At 43.8% G+C, this 19,424-nt stretch overlaps 2 protein-coding genes across 2 annotated transcripts in view; both read right to left on the reverse strand.

Moving 5' to 3' along the window:
• LOC308301154 (regulator of microtubule dynamics protein 2-like) overlaps positions 1–8,425 on the reverse strand; it is a gene marked incomplete at both ends in the record, with an annotated part of 9,317 nt that extends 892 nt beyond the window's left edge. The window contains one exon of the mRNA XM_080745046.1: positions 7,207–8,425. Coding sequence (XP_080601172.1) covers positions 7,207–8,425 — 1,219 coding nt within the window. The remainder of the gene's footprint in view (positions 1–7,206) is intronic.
• A 6,681-nt stretch (positions 8,426–15,106) lies between these two features.
• Positions 15,107–19,424, reverse strand: LOC308301156 (nephrocan-like; the record flags this gene model as incomplete). Its single annotated transcript, XM_080745049.1, has 7 exons — positions 19,301–19,424; positions 18,536–18,621; positions 18,271–18,361; positions 17,374–17,678; positions 16,766–16,964; positions 16,053–16,273; positions 15,107–15,557 (listed from the first exon to the last, which is right to left on the reverse strand). Exons 1-7 carry the CDS (start codon positions 19,391–19,393, stop codon positions 15,107–15,109), a joined length of 1,446 nt encoding a protein of 481 aa, XP_080601175.1. The 5' UTR covers positions 19,394–19,424.

Here is a 19,424-nt window from a genome sequence, read left to right on the forward strand (position 1 = left end):
AGGTTCTTTGGTTTAACAGCAACTGTCAGCACAGGGTGACCACTGACCAGATCCAAAGGGTGGGACAATGACGTGGCACAAATTCGCAATTATGTTTTACGTACGGGGCACACAATCAATCACGCAGGTGGTGTGATTAGTCACTCACCCCAAGTCAATCACAAGCACCTGTCAATTGTGTGCCCCGTACATTTTGTGCTTCCAAAAGGAAGTTATGATATATTCAGTCCAGCAGTCATTCCGGGCCCCTCGCCCGGTCGTGTAAGTCGTCCGTGTTGGCTCGTGATAAGTGGAGATATTTTACAAAGTAGGTCTACACGTTTTCAGCCAGAACTTTCAAATGGATATGACACTACAGGACAATTTCTTTCTCCCAGGCTGAGGAATAAATTATTGGGTGAGTACACAAGTAAACGCGCAGCACTTTAGTGCCGCGCAGATTAGCTGCTAACCGCAGTCCAAATGTAGTTACAGAGCGGCCATTTCTTGGGTAAACACAGCCTTAAGCCCTTTGCACACAGGACAGTTGCGTTTTTTCCGTTTGCGGCATGAATAAAACGCATTGGATTTGGTGTGCAAGGCTGTGCGGAATCGGCGCTGCAGATCCAAAAAGGAGTCATAAAAGGAGTGATGAGTTTTTTACCGCATGCGACAAGACGCACGAATCGAACTGTTTTCGATCGAGAAAAAAACGCACAGCGGCAGCCACTCGTCGCACGGCTAATTCGGAGCCGGTGTGCATGAGGTCGTAGAGAATCATTGTTTTCTTTTCAAAAAATGATATTGTCCGTTTTATCCGTGCGGTTAAACGCGCCTGTGTGCAAAGGGCTTTACACAGGTGTTCTGATTAGACTATAGCATTAGTTCTATGCAATCAAACAATTGAAACACCTGTGTTTTGACCCAAGAAATGGCCGCTAAGGACTACAATGACGTAGCCGCTGGCACACACTATGGGGGCGTTCTATGGCTGAGTATTAAACACAAACACTTATTTGTTTTAATCACAGACATTCTAGGGCTAGGAGAATCCAGGAGATTTATTTTTAGGGGGTGCGCGGAACTCCCCAACAGGGGTCTGGTGGTCCTCCCCCCAAAACGTCTTAATTAACAGATATATATAATTGCGACCGTTAGGTCGCAGTTACTTGCACTCCTATACTATCCAAACCTCCACCGGCTGTCAGTCCGTCCGTCCGTCCCTCCGTCAGTCAGTCAGTCTGTCAGTCACACGTCACACTTTTGCCCTGCATATCTCCGCAACCGTTGCCCCGATCCATGCCAAATTTTGCACACTCCTTGCCTGCCAAATCACAACCTCCACCCATCAATTCTCACATGGCCCTCTTCTAGCGCCACCATGAGGCCGATTCTTGCAAAACACATTTTGGGACACTGCTCCTACAATTTGTGCCCTAAAATCACGCAAATCGCTACACAGTATGTCTACACTCATCTCATCAACATGGATCTGTCCCATATAGCGCCACCTTCAGGCCAATTTTTTTAAATACATTTTTGGACACTGCTCTTACAGATTTTGCCCTAAAATCACGCAAATCGCTACACAGTATGTCTACACTCATGTCATCAACATAGATCTGTCCCATATAGAGCCACCATCAGGCCAATTTTTCCAAACACATTTTTGGACACTGCTCCTACAGATTTTGCCCTAAAATCACGCAAATCGGTACACAGTATGTCTACACTCATCTCATCAACATGGATCTGTCCCATATAGCGCCACCTTCAGGCCGATTTTTTAAAACACATTTTTGGAAACTGCTCCTACAGATTTTGCCCTAAAATCACGCAAATTGCTACACAGTATGTCTACTCTCATGTCATCAACATGGATCTGTCCCATATAGCGCCACCATCAGGCCGATTTTTTCAAACACATTTTTGGACACTGCTCCTACTGATTTTGCCCTAAAATCACGCAAATCGGTACACAGTATGTGTTCAAAAGATTCACACTGGACAGCAACCCCACCCCCCGGCTCATCATCGGCTCCACCCCTCAGCTGCTCACTCATGCACCACACCTGTGCTCACTCCCCAATCAGTGACTCTGGCTATATAAACTGCTTCAGTGCCTGGCTGGTCACTTCTAGTTTGGCAGCAGTGGAACAACACCTCCCTGAGAGATCCCTGTCCTAGAGTCACCCAGTACCTTGGTCATGCGATACTGACAAATAAAACCATGACATAAAAATGGAATCCAACTCTTCAACTTGCTTTCTGAACGAAGCACCCATGGTGAAGCTAATCTACCTAGCCAGCCCTACACCCTAGTCATCAACCCCTACTTTACAGTATGTCTACACTCATGTCATCAACATGGATCTGCAAATCGCTACACAGTATGTCTACACTCATGTCATCAACATGGATCTGTCCCATATAGCGCCACCATCAGGCCGAATTTTTCAAACACATTTTTGGACACTGCTCCTATACATTTTGGCCTAAAATCACGCAAATCGGTACACAGTACAGTATGTCTACACTCATCTCATCAACATGGATCTGTCCCATCAGGCTGATTTTGGAAAAACACATTTTTTGTCCTATTTGTGCATTAGGGAGTCTTACTGGTATATATATTCCTGTGTTCTTTTGAATTTTGTGCATGTTTGATACTTTTATCAGGCTTGCTTTACTAGCATGGGTACAATTTCAGCCTTAAAATGCCAAATGTAGGTGTACAGATTTGATGACTGAAGCAAAGTTAAGTAAGACATTCTTAATAATGACTTATCATCTGGGGGTCCTCCCCCAGAAAATATTTATCATAGTAGATGTAATTGAGTCATTCCACGAAACCGGTACGATTTGGACATGAAATGAATTACTTTTCTGAATAGCCCACACCATTAAGGACATGTTTAACATGCAGAAAAAACATATTTTCCCATCTCAGGCATTAAATTAATATTTTTATATGGAATAATCCATTTAACAGGGTTGACATTGATACAGGGTTGAGATATTTTACTCAAGATGGAAATTAATCTACCTGTGGTGATTAACAGGAGACCACATGGTATGCATAACATTAAGAAATCAGATACATTGTTGAATTAAGAAAGATAGTTTTCACAAATGATTGTTTTCTCTCTTTATTTCATGTAACGGGGTTGAGTTGTTAAGCTTTACGACCGCACTATGAAAGTATAAATGACTATAAATAGGTGTAAAAAGTTGAGAAATGTCCTCTTTCTGCAGCATCTTGCTCAGAAGACTTGTAGAATGCCATTGCATGTTGTTGATGTCACTAAAGGAGCAGTTCATACTTTTTTATAGAGGAGAATGACTTTGTAATGGGGTTGATTGCGATTTGGGGACAGAGCAATATAATGTGCTTTTAATGATAAATCATCTATCTATTAAAATACTAAACATGACCAGCAATAGAGTACATTGCTGGTTTTATGTGAATAGCATAATTTATGGATTATTTTAAATTTTTAGTAGTCATATCTCCATAAGTCCACTTTCCTTAGCAGCCATCTGGGACATGAGAAAATGGACAAAATAGGTGGTGTCTACTAAAAAAAGGGAAGATAATTTCTGGCATTAAGATAAAATCTATGTAAGTTTTACACAATATTAAAGGGAACATATCAATTAATGATAAAAAGCTTTTAAAAAACAATTTTGGTGACCAAATAGATAAAATACACTTAAAAGCATTAGAGGGACCTCAAATCGTACCGGTTTCGTGGAATGACTCAATTGCCAATCATCCTGGCAAATCCAGGAGCATTGACAATCCTGGCCAATGAGCGTGGACAATTTGGCGAGTTGGATTCTTGGCGACGTGACCGGTTACCCTTTGGACAGACCACTACATGGGGTCACGACCCTTTGGACAGACCACTGCATGGGGTCACGACCCTTTGGACAGACCACTGTGGGATTCCTGCACGAGAGTCGTCGACAACTAGACAGAAATGTACTTCCGCAGGTACACTCACAATACATCTGTACCAGTGGTGTGTTCTACCGTGTTACGCTATAATACAGTACATAGTATGACGTGCAGAATTTTTTCTAAAGAAAGCGTAGCCCTCTACTAACATTTCATCCATTGAAAAAGTGGTAGAGCATACATGGGCAACTGGCGGCCCGGGGGCCACATGCGGCCCCCACCTTCACTTAATGTGGCCCACAGGTTATCGGAATACCGATATATTATTGATTTCAGCTGTTACAATTCCAAACATGACCCGCTTTAATTACTTCACGTCACGTCTATATTAGTAGTTGAATAACTAGTATAGTAGTATTAAATGTTAGTCTTTTTTATGTCCAATGTATTTGTATTTAAATTCATAAAGTTAAGTTAAATATAACTAAATGCATTGGAAATTAAATCAAAACGTTACATTTCAGAATTCCAATTAAAAAATAACAAAAAGATAATTCAGGATTCCAATTCAAAAGTAGCAAAAATAGCAGATCTATCGCGCTGCGACGCGTTTTGAGCTTGTAGAGCGGCTATTTTTGCTACTCTTACTGGCGATAAGAAGTTTTTGCTCGACAGTAACAACATGCCAAGGAAAGTGGCCCTCTGGAGTGAGTGTGGAAATTATAATGGCCCTCTGTATCATAAAAGTTGCCCACCCCTGTGGTAGAGTATCTCCGTGACCATGCGATTATCGTATCCCTCTGAAAACATCTACTGTAGAACACACCACTGTATCTGGACTAATAACTCTCTGTAGTTCACTGGTGTCTGTAGTTTAGTGGGTAAAGAGGCCCTCTGGTCACTGGTTCACCTCCCCGGGCCTTCCAAATGTTCCAATACCCGTCGGAAGCAGGGGCGTGCTGGCCATTGGGAAAAGCGGGACAACTCCCGAACGGCCGGTTCATTCGCGGCCGGTCCAGGCCGGCCATTAGGAAAAAATTAACAATAAAATGTCGGCCTTCGTTGCATTTTGGGGGCTGTGCGGCCAACAAAGTCGGGCAGAAAGCAAAGCCCTGCTTCATCATACAAAAGTAGTGAAAACAGCAGATCTACAAGCACACAACGCCTCACAGTGCGAGGCGTTGTGTGCTTGTAGATCGGCTGTTTTCACTAGTTTAAATCATTTTTAAAATGATAAATACAAAACAAACGGTTTTGGACATATAAGGTTTCCACCCGACAACGACAAAATATAACTAAAAAATAATAAAAATGAGGGCCTCTCCAACTCTTTTTCCCGGGCAGAATCAGGGGCCCAGCACGTCCCTGGTCGGAAGTATCGCTGAGCACTGACACTCACCCCTAACTGCTTCACATTGTTTCCATTTATCATTCATGATCACCGGAGCACCCGGCTGAAGCAGAAACTGAATCCCTCCCTCAGGATTAATAAAGGTCTAGTAGCCTGTACTAATAGACAGATATGACTTTAAATTGTCATAGCTGTACTGCAGTATGAAACACAGGACAGATAAGAGTATCAAACAATGATTAAACGGGCAGGGATTAGAATAAGTGAACTAACTAAATACAAAAGTTGCGTTAAGGGTCTTGCTTGGTGCCCTGACTGGGATGTTCACGGTGTAAGTGTTATTAACAGGTATAAATATAACTCTAGTCAAAGCATACGTGAACACTATATCCCCAGCATTAGGGGTAAATATTAGTCTCTCAAGCCAGACAACTATTATTCCACAAATATATATCGGTTGTTTTTGGACCCCGATGTCAGTATCGGACATCGATCATTATCTCTCCGATGTATCGGTCGTTTTTAATATTAGACCACCATTTGATGCCACTCAGACCCAAAACCTTGAATATATTGGCATTGGTCGGGCTATATACACTGTACTGATACTGGCCAATGACGGTCATGTGAGGAAATATACAGTACACGTATATCTCTGGCGCAAACAGAGTTATTGTATTGTCCTTGTTGAATTGATAACCTACGAGATGTTCGGGCCGCTACGTGGCCTTCAGAATCTATTATCGCTGTTCAAAGCACTCTGTCACGCAAAGCTTGGCCAATCAAATCCGGATATCACTTTTGTGACCGGATTTGACTATATTGAATATAACCACGTTTTCACTTTAAATGCCACTGTAAAACCACTCTCTTGTATGCTATCATGCTCGGTTAATCACATACACGCTACTATGAAGCTTAGATCAAAGTCAAGTTTTTGTCTTTTCGATACTGAATTGTGCTATTTGTTGCATTATTGGACTGGACTCTTTAGCCACTGAAAGCCTACATTACAAGCTATAAGATATGCAATATATTGATCTGACTATTTCAATATGACACTGATACCAGAGACAGGTGACACATGCTTCAGCTCACATTAACTTACCAAAGGTTATACAGTAGGATGATAACTTTGGGTTATATTCTGACAGTAATCATTGCTAGTGTTTGTTCAGTAACAGCAGGGGTTAAAATGCATTTTTCAATTGCAGTGAACCAGAATCACTTTTGTCTGCTCATCTCTGTGTCATCTCTTCCACTTGTTTATCCTGTATCATCATGTATGAGTTCTCTATCCTGATTGGAGCAGATTGATGTCCTGCCCTGAAAATGCATTTTTGGTTTACTAAAGATCTGGAGAGACCGGGTGACCCTTCCCTGAAAGGGTCCAACCTATGTTCCCCAGGTTCTATGTTCCCCAGGTTCTATGTTCCCCACCTCACAGCATTAGTTTAGTGAGGTTATGGTTAGGGTTAGGGGTAGGGGTAGGGGTAGGTTTAGGTGGTAAGAAAGTGGGGAACATACTGAACAAACCAATAGCAATGATTACCATCAGAGCTATTTAACACTTGAACAAAAGAAAATCACTTACAGCACCTTTAAAGGACACTTAAATGCTGTGTAAATATCTGTCTTGTCTTGTCTTGTCTTGTCTTGTCTTGTCTTGTCTTGTCTTGTCTTGTCTTGTCTTGCCCTGTCAATCCCTAGATACCAGTAAGACTCCCTAATCGGGAGATAAGCCACTGCCAGGTCACATAAGATCTGCCTGATGGTGGCGCTAAATGGGACAGATCCATGTTGAGGACATGACTCTAGACATACCGTGATTTTAGGGCAAAATGTGTAGGAGCAGTGTCCAAAAATGTATTTTGCAAGAATCGGCCTCATGGTGGCGCTAGAAGAGGGCCATGTGAGAAATGAGGGGTGGAGGTTGTGGTTTGGCAGCCAAGGAGTGTGTGTGCAAAGTTTGTACAGCCAAGCGATGGGCAAAGTACGTCTAGATCTCTCTGTGCTCCTTCGTCGTCTCGAGAAACAGCTTCCATTGAACAAGCAGCTTCGCACATCTTTCTAGCCTCCCTTGTCTGACCCAGGTCACTGTAGCACTTGGCTAAAAACACATAGTTCGCTTTGGAATATCTGGGATGGATGTCCTCGGCCTTGAGAAAACGTGTCAATGCATCTTGGATCGTGGCACTTGGAGTCTCTCCGAATAACATAGCGGCAACTTTCTTCTCAATCCACGATAACTGAGCCACCGCGTAGCACCAACGTCCCATTAGGTAGTGGGAAAAGGGGTCTTGTGGCTTAAGCTCGATGGCTTTATCTACATGGTTCTTGAATATGAAGCCATTCTTTATCTTGTTCTTCACGTTGTCATATTGTGCAATCATGCCACACATGATGGCAAACCACTGATGAATCTCAGCACACGACGGATGCAGCCTCATGGCTTCTTCTCCTACTTGTTTCCCTCTCTCTCCGTGGCTGTTCTTCTCCTCCTGGCTGGAGCTGACGTCATGTAGATCACAATAGGCACGTATCAGTCGCCACAGAAACGCTGAATTATGTCCAAACTCCTCTCGCTTCGCTAGCAAAGCGTTGAGGCTTTCTCTTTTGTCAGCTTCAGTGCCTTGATGATGCAAAGCGTCGATCCCTTTGAGAAGCATGGATAGATTGTCGGCACGCTCTTCCTCCCCACCACGTGTTCCTCCCCACCATGAGTGGTCATCAAGTGACGATGACTCCTCTCGCTCCAGGTCTGACACTGCGGTCGTATAACCGCTGTCGTCTTCGTCCTCTGAGCTTCGACACACAGCTCTGGCTCCAGAGCCGGCCCGTGCAGCCATTTTCCTGCGTGTACGCATGCTCCTTTGGAGGGCTCTGTTTCTAGACGGCCTCAAGGGCACCGCCGCTGCGGCTCGCTCATTAGCCACGTGGTCCTGCATTGAGATTAGAGCGTTCCTCAATGCCTTCACCTCTTCCTTCAGCTCTGACAGGCACCGAGTCAGGGCGTCGATGCGGGTCAGGAGTTCAGCCTGGCCGTCCACCATCATCATGCCAGCAGGCCATTCGTCATTACTCTGGAGGTACACCGATGGGCAGAAAGCCTGGGGTCTGGACCACATTACAGCCAAGCTGATGCCGGCCACGCCGGCCAACGCTCCTAGAATCAGCTTTCGTGTTCGCGTCATGTCGTGTACTTTAGAGGTATGGAGGCAGAGACCAAGTTTGAGGTGCATTCCGGGGAAGATTATAAATATAGCCAGTGCTCTGACATCACAGTGACGTCGATTCTGATTGGTCAATCAAGGTGTTCTGCCTTTGTTGGTGAGGCACGTGCACACATAGAAATGAAGGGGGCTCGACCCCTGCCCTTTTAACAGTCTGTGAAAAGTGGCCTCTCCAGACCATGAATGCCATTTTCACTAAGGTGAAAGAAATACAAATGTCCTCTTTCCATGCCATACCTGAGGGCAGCGTTCAAGAATTGCCTTGTCCAAACTCTCCTGAACTTGAATGCAGCATCTTATGGTGAAAGAATTGCCCTCTCTGTGTAGAAATCCATGCCGTTACGCCACATCTGCAGTATTGCCTTTTTTGAGCGGTGGTAAACCGCTCCATAGAGTGGCTGTGCGTGTGTCTGTAGCCACTTTTTCCTCAGCGTTTTGCCATAGCAATGTGTGTGTGTGTAGCCTGTATTACATCACCAATTACATCCTAGACCTATATCTGAAGACATTATGCAAACACGACCACCGCTCACTTCACATTGGGTGTGATTTTATTATAATTCGTTTAGTGTGGTATCAAGTACTGAAAATAGCCGACCTCTAAGCTCACAACGCGCCGCAGCGCGACGCGTTGTGAGCTTGGAGATCTGCTATTTTCAGTATTTTCACCAAAAGGACATTTTTCAGCCCCTGCCTCTCTAACATTCTCTGCACGTCCATATTGTTCTAACCCACCTTTCTTATTGTCCTGGATACACAATCTAGACTCTTTAGTCCTGCATTGAGTTCAATGGGGGAGTGTTGCTAGCTCCAGGATTTTTTTTTTTTTAAATAATTTTTATCCCACGATTTTGCAACCCTTTTTCACCCAGTGCCAATGTAATCCTGGGCTCTGCTCTCCCTCTGCCGCGCCTGGGGAGACAACGGACTGACCTCATGCTTCCTTCAATGCATGAGTAGTCCAAGTTGTTTCTTTTCACCTGACAGGGGGATTTCCCCGGGATGGACGTAGCGCGTGGAAGTAACACGTTATTCCAACCAGTTCCTTTCCCCTCCATCAAGCACCCCGGCTGGCCAGGGGGAGGCATTATTGAGACCAGGATTACTGCATGTTTTTGTGAGGGTATCAACCCTAGGAGACACGGGGAGAACATGCAAACTCCACACAGAAAGGCCCTATCGCCAACCCCAGGGTGTGGGCGCTGATGACGCGGAGGGAGAAACACGCCCCCAGCACCCACAGCGACCCCCGGCGGGAATCGAACCCAGGACCTTCTAGCTGTGAGGCGAAGCGCTAACCACTGCGCCAAGGCCACACAAGGCTCCAGGATTGGTCGAGTTTCACATGACAGTTAGCTTGCTGCAGAATATAGTCAGGGCAACCACACTTGCAATTTCCAGTTGAATCATTCTAGTCAGTGTTGCAATGGATGGATGTATGCAGTTCTATTGTAGAATCTGGTATAGGCTACTGTTTGTAGCAGAAGCATGTACAGTGGATCGGGACCCCCAGGGGGGTCCCCAAATTATTTTGGAGGGTCTCCAGATGAGTAACTTAATGTGCAACATTGTTTTCTCACTCAACAGTAAACAAACCAACATAAAGTTTAAGTGTATTGAGGGTATCTGCACATTTCTAAAGTGACAATTTAAGGACATTTTAATGCTTCTAAAATGACAAATTAAACACTTACACTTATTAGAGGCAGAGATTTTGACTAGTGCTGGTCAGGGTGGGGGGGGGTCCCCAGTTAAAATATGATTATTTTGGGGGTCGCGGCCTGAAAAGGTTGAGAACCACTGGTATAAGGGCTCATACAAAAACACACTAAGTGAAATGTAGGAGCGTTTTGCACCGCTCCAAAGGTTAAACACAATGCATCTCTTGATGCAGGCGGGCGTGTGTGTGAGACCAGCATGAACACAACAATTTCACGGGACTAATATATGCAGTATATATACCAGTAAGACGCTTAAGGGCCAAAAGCGAGGTCACGTCATCTGTCTTGGCCATATATGGATTCTGTTCTGGGATGCAATCCCTTTTATGCCCATATATTGAGATGCCTAACAGAATCCCTTTTATGCCCATGGAGATCCCTTCTCTGTTTATCTGACATCACTATGATGCACCAGCGATGTCAGAGTGATGTGTCAGGGGAACCTATGGTCGCAATTTTAGGGGTAGCCATCTACCACTGTTGAGGTCACGATTAATAGAATAGACACTTTGATTGCTAACAAAACATGTGAATGAACGAATTACATTTTATTTTGGCCTTCTGGAAACTAAAGGTGGGCCGTTATCGGCGTTATCGTGCTGCGTTATCGCGAGACTCTTGTCGGCGGTAAAAAAAAATATCGTCGTTAATCGCGGATCAAAGTTGGGTCTGGGAGCTGCATGCGCAATGACATCACACACAGGACAGCGCAGGCAGTCTGCTGCCATCTTACCTGACTTAAACATCTCTGAATCAGAGACGTCTTCTGATTGGCTGTCACTGTGTCACAGCACTGTGCTTTACTTGTACACTCTTTGGGAACCCGCCCCTCTTTCAGAATGCAGGCTCACAGCTGTGACGTGACAGTGTGTTTGTTTCGGTTTTAGCGACTTAGCGTTTGACACGTAATGAAGCGCGTTTATCTATCTGGATATGAAAAAATTAACTGCAGGCAGCAGCAATCAGGTAAATAAAGATTCAACTTGCACTGTGTGTTGTTTAACTTGTTGTGTTGTGCGTTTCAGCCACTTGTTGCGTGCTGGTGTTTGTTGTGTAATCTGATCTCTCTCATCACTTGCTGCCTGCCTGTCTGACTCGCTGCAGTCAGCGACTACAGTTGTGATTTGTTTCTGATTTTGTTTGGTTGGTTTTTTAGGTCCAGTTTGTTTGTTGTTGGTGCTGCCTGCAGCTGCTGCTGCTGCTGGTTCTTAGTTGTTAATTTGAGATTTTGCAAAAACGAGACAGAGTACACTGTCAAAAATATTTTGTTCACCAACATTTCTTTTTCTTTTTTTTTAAATTAAATAAATAGGCTACAAATAAAATAAACATGCAGCTGTTAATATGGGCTCATTGGGCTGTTTGCAGACAAATACATTTACTGCACCCAGCATTTAGCTTGTCAGAGTGGTCTTGTTGGAGCGCCTCAGCCTCGGCTACAGAGATCATGTGCAACTTCTTCCAGAGAGATTGATTGATTGATTGATTGATTGACTGACTGATTGATTGATTGTAGTTTCATGAAAGTACAGTTCACTGGTACAAGATCAACTCAAAGGAGATCCTAGTAAGCTTTTCGCCTTATTTACACAGGAAACCTTTATGTATCTCATATAACATTGAATGACAGACGGATAGAACTCCATTATCATTTGCAAAAGGGCTCCTGCCCCCATCCTTGCAGGGGGGCCCGCGATTTTCAGGGACGCCACTAATTTTGAATGCCTTCGGCAGACTTAAAATGAGCCATTTTAATCGCGATTAATCGCGATTAACTCCAGGATTGAGTGCGATTAATCGCGATTAAAAAAAATTAATCGTTGCCCACCTCTACTGGAAACACAGTTCTACTTTCAAAACATATTTTCCCCAAATTGGAAACAGTGGCACAATGCAAAAAAAGCCTCAATTACAATTACGGTAATTCTAAAATGACTATAGATAGATAATGCCTTCAAATTCATGTCCTAGCCGCGATTTGAACCCTTTCATCCCATAAGAGAGACACAATTTCTCTCTCCAGATGGAATTCCCATTTAGCCGTGGGAGATATCGGCCAGATTGGTGTATGAGCTTCAGGAAGTGCTAGCTACCCAACACCAGTGTCTAGATTAGATGTCTTAATGCAGGGGTCTTCAACAGGGGGTCCGGGACCCCTAGGGGGTCCTCAGAGTTACTACAGGGGGTCCTCCAAATCTTTGAGTGATAGAAACTTTTTTTCTCCTTTTTTATATTAACCACTTGAACCCTAGCGTCCATATTCTGAGAACTTTAGCCAAAAATAGCCGGTCTGCAAGCTCACAACGCCTCGCGCTGCGGGGCGTTGTGAGCTTGTAGATCTGCTATTTTTGGCAGAGAGCTTTGGTGTAGAGGGGAGAAAAAGCAGACTAAGTACAGAGTGAAAGGTCAAGTTTGACAGTTCAAGTGGTTAAATATCTGAAAACACAAATTGACATGAATCCAAAATACACTGATGATTGTGCTGTCAAACAATGAAATGATGATGGAATCTATGAACAGGTTGTGGGGTCCCTGCTTATCTCTCTCTCAACTAAGGGGTCCTTGGCCTGAAAACGTTGAAGACCCCTGTCTTAATATATATATATATATATATATATATATATATATTAATATGGGTAATAATAATAATAATAATAATAATACAAAAAGTGGGTTTTTGTCACTGTATATTTGCACATATGGTGAACTGCTAGGTCATCGTATCAGGAGCTACAGGAGCAGCGCCCTGAGAGCGGTTAGGGATTAAATGTCTTGCTTAGCGTCCCGTGGACACAAACCAAGGGACCATTTTTACCAAGTGCCCTCTCTAGTAGTTAGGGGATATCTTAAAAAATCCTGGAATAAATTCCTTACCAAAACATTTCTTCACCAATGTGTTTGTAAAGGTGTCTAGTAACACATCCCACAAAGACTGAAATTCAGTTTCCCTATAGGAGAATCCGTTACATCTGATTAAAGTTGGTGTCCCATTAAATTAACTATACAGGATAAAACACACCAAAATAAATGTATGCTTTAAGTAGCATGTGAGGGGTCAAACTAGGGGCCTTTCATGATTCTGAATCCATTGCAAGCATTTGTTTTGCACGAAAAACATTCCTTGGGCAAAAAGCGTCCCCACAAAAATATGGTTTAGTGATGAGTCATCACTTTTCAAAATTTTGGGGGAGCCATGCACCTTTACCCCAAAGAATGTTTTTTGTGCAAAACAAATGCTTGCAATGGATTCAGAATCATGAAAAAACCCTAGTTTGTCCCCTCACATTCTACTTAAAGCATACATTTATTTTGGTGTGTTTTATCCTGTATAGTTAATTTAATGGGACCCCAACTTTCAGCAGCTGTCACGGATTTTCCTAGGGAAACTGAATTTCAGTCTTTGTGAGATTTGTTACTAGACACCTTAAAGGAGTAGTTCACCCCCAGAATGACTTTTTTTCTATTGATTACTCATGCCATGGAGACTAGAGTTCAATAATATTTTTAGGTTTTTGTCGCATTCCTAAGACAAAAATGTGATAACAATAAATTTACCCCCATTCATTCCGGATGGTGACCCGTTTGGAAACGGGTCACCATCCGGAATCAAGGGGGGTAAATTTACTCAAATCAAATTTTTGTCTTAGGAATGTGACAAAAACCAAAAAATATTATTGAACTCTAGTCTCCATGGCATGAGTAATCAATAGAAAAAAAGTCATTTTGGGGGTGAACTACTCCTTTAACAAACACATTGGTGAAGGATTTTTTGGTAAGGAATTTATTCCAGGATATTACAATATTTCTGAAGATATCTCCCGACTATCAGCCCTGTCAGCATTAACCTGTGACTGACAGCAAGGAACCATTCGGTTGATATCCACACCACAAGCTAAAGAAAAATGAAAAGCAGGCAAAAGTCGCCATCTACTGGTAAAACACAGCATTACATTATTTGAAACTAAAGACATTCATTTTTCACGTGAGTCTCTTTTGAAGATGTGTGCTCTGTAATTTAATCATGAAACCCAATTTGTTGCATTTCCAGAATTAGAGGCATAGTGATTCAGCCAGATACAGTCAAATGAAGGAAAGAAAACTGAGAACCAAAATAAACATGATTAACATAAGTAGGAGCACAAAACGACTGCATCTACGGTATGTATAAGCTGTTAATGAAGAGATACTGTATGCCTTTGTTTTTAGGGGTGGAGGGGTGACATGGACTGACTAGTTTTGATACTTTTCACCTATAATGAAAGTGAAAGTGGGTCTGTGGGTTTAATGAACATTTAACCACTGAAAAGTATTAACAAGTGCTTGTAATCCAATGGAAAATGGGTTTTTCCATTTCCTGAAAAGTAATGGTTTTGATAGCGGCACAGCGCCCACCAGCGACAATATGAAGGAAGTCTCCCTTCTGCCGTTGTATATTGCCAACAAAGCGCTGTGTCTAAAGCTGCCTAATTACACATACTTAAAGGGGAAGACCACCCATTTTCAAAATTGAAATATGTCATTAATATACCTTAGAGGAGTTGTGTGGAAATAGAAAAAAAGTTCCCCCTCTTCTGTGTTGCTTAGAACTGGAGGATTGATTTTGGGGTTTGTATTGTAAAGTACAACGGTGTGATGTCATCACATTGTACTTTACAATACAAACCCCAAAATCAATCCTCCAGTTCTAGGCAACACAGAAGGGGGGGAACCTTTTTTCTATTTTCCACACAACTCCTCTAAGGTATATTAATGACATAGTTCAATATTGAAAAGGGTTGGTCTTCCTCTTTAATGCCTTAGAATAATCATTGATTGCTTCTACGTTATCAACACATTCCATAGGCATCTCAGAGCTACAAAATGTACCATAACTTTTAGAACAGCAAAGTTTTGACATTAAAAGTGCATTCATTTGTTTCTGTTAATCGTAATCATAATAGTCCTCGTCGTTCGTAGGGTCCGTGTCCTGCTCCTCCTCATGCCTCGCACCCTCCCTGTCCTCCTCTGCCTCCTCTTCCTCACATCTACCCTCCGGCGTCAGATAAGCCCTCCAGTCTCCGGCGCCGCCGACGGACGACGGCACCCTGACCAGCTGCTCCTCGCCGCAGAGCTCCTCGCCGGGCATCTCCACCCCGCGGGCCACCAGCAGCCTGCCCAGCCTCTGGAGCTGGCAGGTGCAGTTCCAGGGGTTGCTGTCCAGGTAGAGGGTGCCCAGCCTGGGCAGGAGGTGGGGCAGGGCGCGGGGGAGCGTGGTCAGCCGGTTCCGGCGGAGGTTGAGCACCTGCAGGCGTCTCAGCGGGCGCATCGGCCCCTCTGGGAGGACTGAGATGTGGTTGGCCTTCAGGTCCAAGCGGACCAGGCTTTCTGGGAGCCTGTCGAGCAGGAAGAGGAATGGAGTGTTAAGAGCTCAGTAAAGTTCATGTGTGTTCAGCAAACAAACCTTCCAGCACCTGGTAATTGTTTTAAGTTCCACCCCACATACGTGCGCACACACATTTGTATGCACACGCACGCACGCACGCACGCACGCACGCACGCACGCACGCACGCACGCACACACACACACACACACACACACACACACACACACACACACACACACACACACACACACACAGACATTTGCATAGTTTCTTTGAAGTGTGAACGGATAATTCATGTTCGGTGCGCATCAAATCACCAATGGCAATGTAATCGATGAGCCAAGGAACCTGTTTTAACACATCTCTGTTTGTATTGAGATGACAAAACATACACCCACGTCTCGTTTTCTATACATATACATATACATATACATATACATATACATATACACATATACATATACACATATACATATACATATACATATACATATACATATATACCCATCTGGAATTGAAGACAACAGATTTTGCTCCAGAGCCAGGTTGGTGAGTTGCACGTTGTTCTTCAGTGCGTTGGCCTCAAAGCTCTTAATGGTGTTGTTCTCCAGGAACAGATGCCTGAGCTGCCTCATGCCAGACACGTGGTGGAAGGAGACCTCCTGGATGGAGTTCTGCTTGCAGTCCAGCCTCTCCAGGCGAGGAGCCAGCCTCCCGGGCAGCACCTTGAGGTGGGCGATATGGAAACATACAATATCACCATATCTTCTAAAGCTGTATCACGATAAACGATTTTATCATGAATCTTTTTCAAGTTGTTTTTTATGGTTATTTTTCAAGTTGACAAAAACTAGACTCTGGGTTCCTTTTGGGAGGTCTAAATTGAACTTTACAAGTATGTAAAGTTACAATTATGTAACTCTGACAGTGTGTAACCAAATGGACCCTTACGGGTCCATTTGGTTTCATTTGTACACTGTCAGAGTTAAGGGGAGACCATGACATTTTAAAGTTTGAGAACTACTGATTTAGAGCAAAATGCAGGTTTAAATTGAATTCTGCAATGAATCTCTAGTATTAACGATTAAACAGGATTTTTTACAAGGCTCCCTCAATCAATTGTATCACGATATATATACGATACCTCTGAAAAGGCATATCGTGGAGACATTGTATCGTCTCTCCACGATAATCATCACCATATCGCCCACCCCTACCTTGAGGTGGTTGCCCGGCACGTCCAGAGAGGTGAGGTTGGGCAGGCGCAGAGCGCCGTCCACCGAGACCAGGCGGTTGTGGGCCGCCGACAGGGAGGTGAGGCTCCAGAGCTGAGCCATCTCTCGGCTCCTCAGAGCTCGGATGTGGTTGCGGTCCAGGATGAGGACCTTCAGGGACCCCGGGAGGTCGTTGGGGACCCTGGACATAGGGATGGGAGACGATAAACGATAATATTGTGTATCGTCTGATAATAAAACACTCACGATAATCGTATTGTGGAGATTTAATTTATCGTGATATCGTCCTCCGTCATGCACTGGGTGGGATCAAATCACCTTTTTATTTGCTGAGCTGCAAATTTGGCACCACTTAAATTATTGGTAAAAGGTACTTATAAATATACTGTACGTACTTGATACAGTCTTTTTTCACTCTCTATTTGTCTTTGCCAAAAAATAGCCGATCAACAAGCCCACAACGTGGCGCAATGCAACACGTTGTGAGCTTGTAGATCGATTTTTTATTTATTTTTTGGCAAATGTTCTGTCCCAGGATAATGGATTTTGATTATCGCGATAATATCGTAAATCGTAAGTCCCATCACTACCTGGACAGCAGGTTCCCCGCCAGACGCAGCGCGCTCAGGGATTTCAGTTGGGTGAAAAAGGCAGAGGGGAAAGACGTGATTCTGTTGCTGCCCGTGCTCAGCAGCTTAAGCTGGGCCAGCCTCATGGAGCCCTGCACCGTCTCGATGCGGTTCCCGTCCAGGAACAGGCGCTCCAGCTTCACCAGGCCCGAGAGGACGTTGGCTCGGAGCGCGGTGATGTGGTTGCTCTGCAGGTCCAGCTCACGCAGTTTCTTCAGGTTCTCCAGGGTCGACTCCTGAAGAGTGTGGATCAGGTTGTTACCCACCTGAACAAAGAAAAGTATTTGATGACAATACAGCAGGGTTCCCCAATTAGTTTTCCCCAAGGGCCGAATCATGTCTAGGGTACCAAGCCGAGGGCCACAGCATTGCAGGGGACAACGGTGGCGTTCCCACTACACCAGTGACAGTTCAGATATCGTCGTTGTCGGGTGAAAATCTTGAATGTCCAAAACCGTTCATTTTACATTTATCATTTTAAAAATGATTTAAACTAGTGAAAACAGCAGATCTACAAGCACACAACGCCTCGTGTGCTTGTAGATCTGCTGTTTTCACTACTTTTGTGAGACGGCCTTGAATGATGAAGCAGGGCTTTACTTTGCAAAAGAACGTACACATTTGGAGATACGAGGTTTCCACCCGACAACGACGATGTACTAGTGTTGTTGCTGCTCTTATACCACCATTATTACTGGGGTGTTGGTGTGGGCCAAACAGTAGCCCCCTGCAGGCCGCAAATGGCCCAAGGGCCGCCTATTGGGGAACCCTGACATACAGTATGTACGTAGCCACAATATTTGTTTCCGTTATTTCTAAGAAATCTCTTCTTTGTTGAAAGGTTAGCCTATACTCTACCTTGAGGGTCTCCAGGCTAGTTGGGAGACCCCGGGGAACAGAGCGTAGCTTATTCTTCTGGAGGTCCAGATGTCGTAGTCTTCTGTGGGCCCTAAAAGCAGTCAGAATGCCAAAGCCCAGTCAATCACTGGATGCAGATGATTGCCATCATTTTCCTTTCATATTTGTTACGTGATTTTAAAAACTGAAACTCTTATTAAATCGTTTGTATATTTGTTCAAATGTTATCTCTGTGTTAAATAGCAGAGTGGTGCTCAGACCCCACCTGAAAGCATTGTTCTCCACCACCTCCACCCCAGCTGAGGAAAGCACCACCTCCTCCAACGCTGTCAGTCCTGACAAGTCTTGAACCTAAAATCACACATTAAGCACTTAAAGTAACTCAGCATTTATCTGCAGCTCTATAATATAGTGTTTCTAAATGCCAATGTTAACACTAGAAACGGGTGTCGCTCTCCATTCCGACATGTCGCCACTCCGAAATGTACTTCTTATTGTCGGAGTGGCGACACTTCCATGAGGTTAAGTTTAGGGTAAGGGTCAGGGATAGGGTTAGTGTCGGAAAGGAGACATGTCGGAGTGGCGGGGTGTAACCCTAGAAACATGAAAGTAATGCTAAAACAAGTCAAATGATGATGATGAGGGTTAGGGTTAGGGTTAGGGTTAGGGTTAGGGTTAGTTATATATATATATATATATATATATATATATATATATATATACTGGATTTCCTCTCACAAATTCCTCTCACAAAGTCTGTTACTACACAAGACAGTGAACTCCATATTTTCAAAGGGAAGTGTTATCATTTCCACATAATGAATCAATGGAAACTATGGACAGTTCAACCACACATAAAAGGAACTTGGATACTTGTATTTTTTGGAGAGTGTTAGATATTAAATCTATGACACACTTAATCATTATGACTAAATTGCACAGCAATTAAAACATGTATTACATAAATCTGAGAGATATTGAAATGTACAAATACATTTGACATCAGGCAGTATTCAATATTGTCACTTACCTTTACTTCCTTGATGTGGTTGTAAGCCAGCTTTATTATCTTTGTGTCTCTAGGTATCTGCGATGGAATCGCTTGCACCCTGAAACACTGCATGGACAGGACTGCTGCGCTGTGGTCGCACACA

The sequence above is a fragment of the Nannobrachium achirus genome (assembly GCF_963921795.1).
Source record: "Nannobrachium achirus genome assembly, chromosome: 16".
In the NCBI taxonomy this organism is placed as follows: Eukaryota; Metazoa; Chordata; class Actinopteri; order Myctophiformes; family Myctophidae; genus Nannobrachium; species Nannobrachium achirus.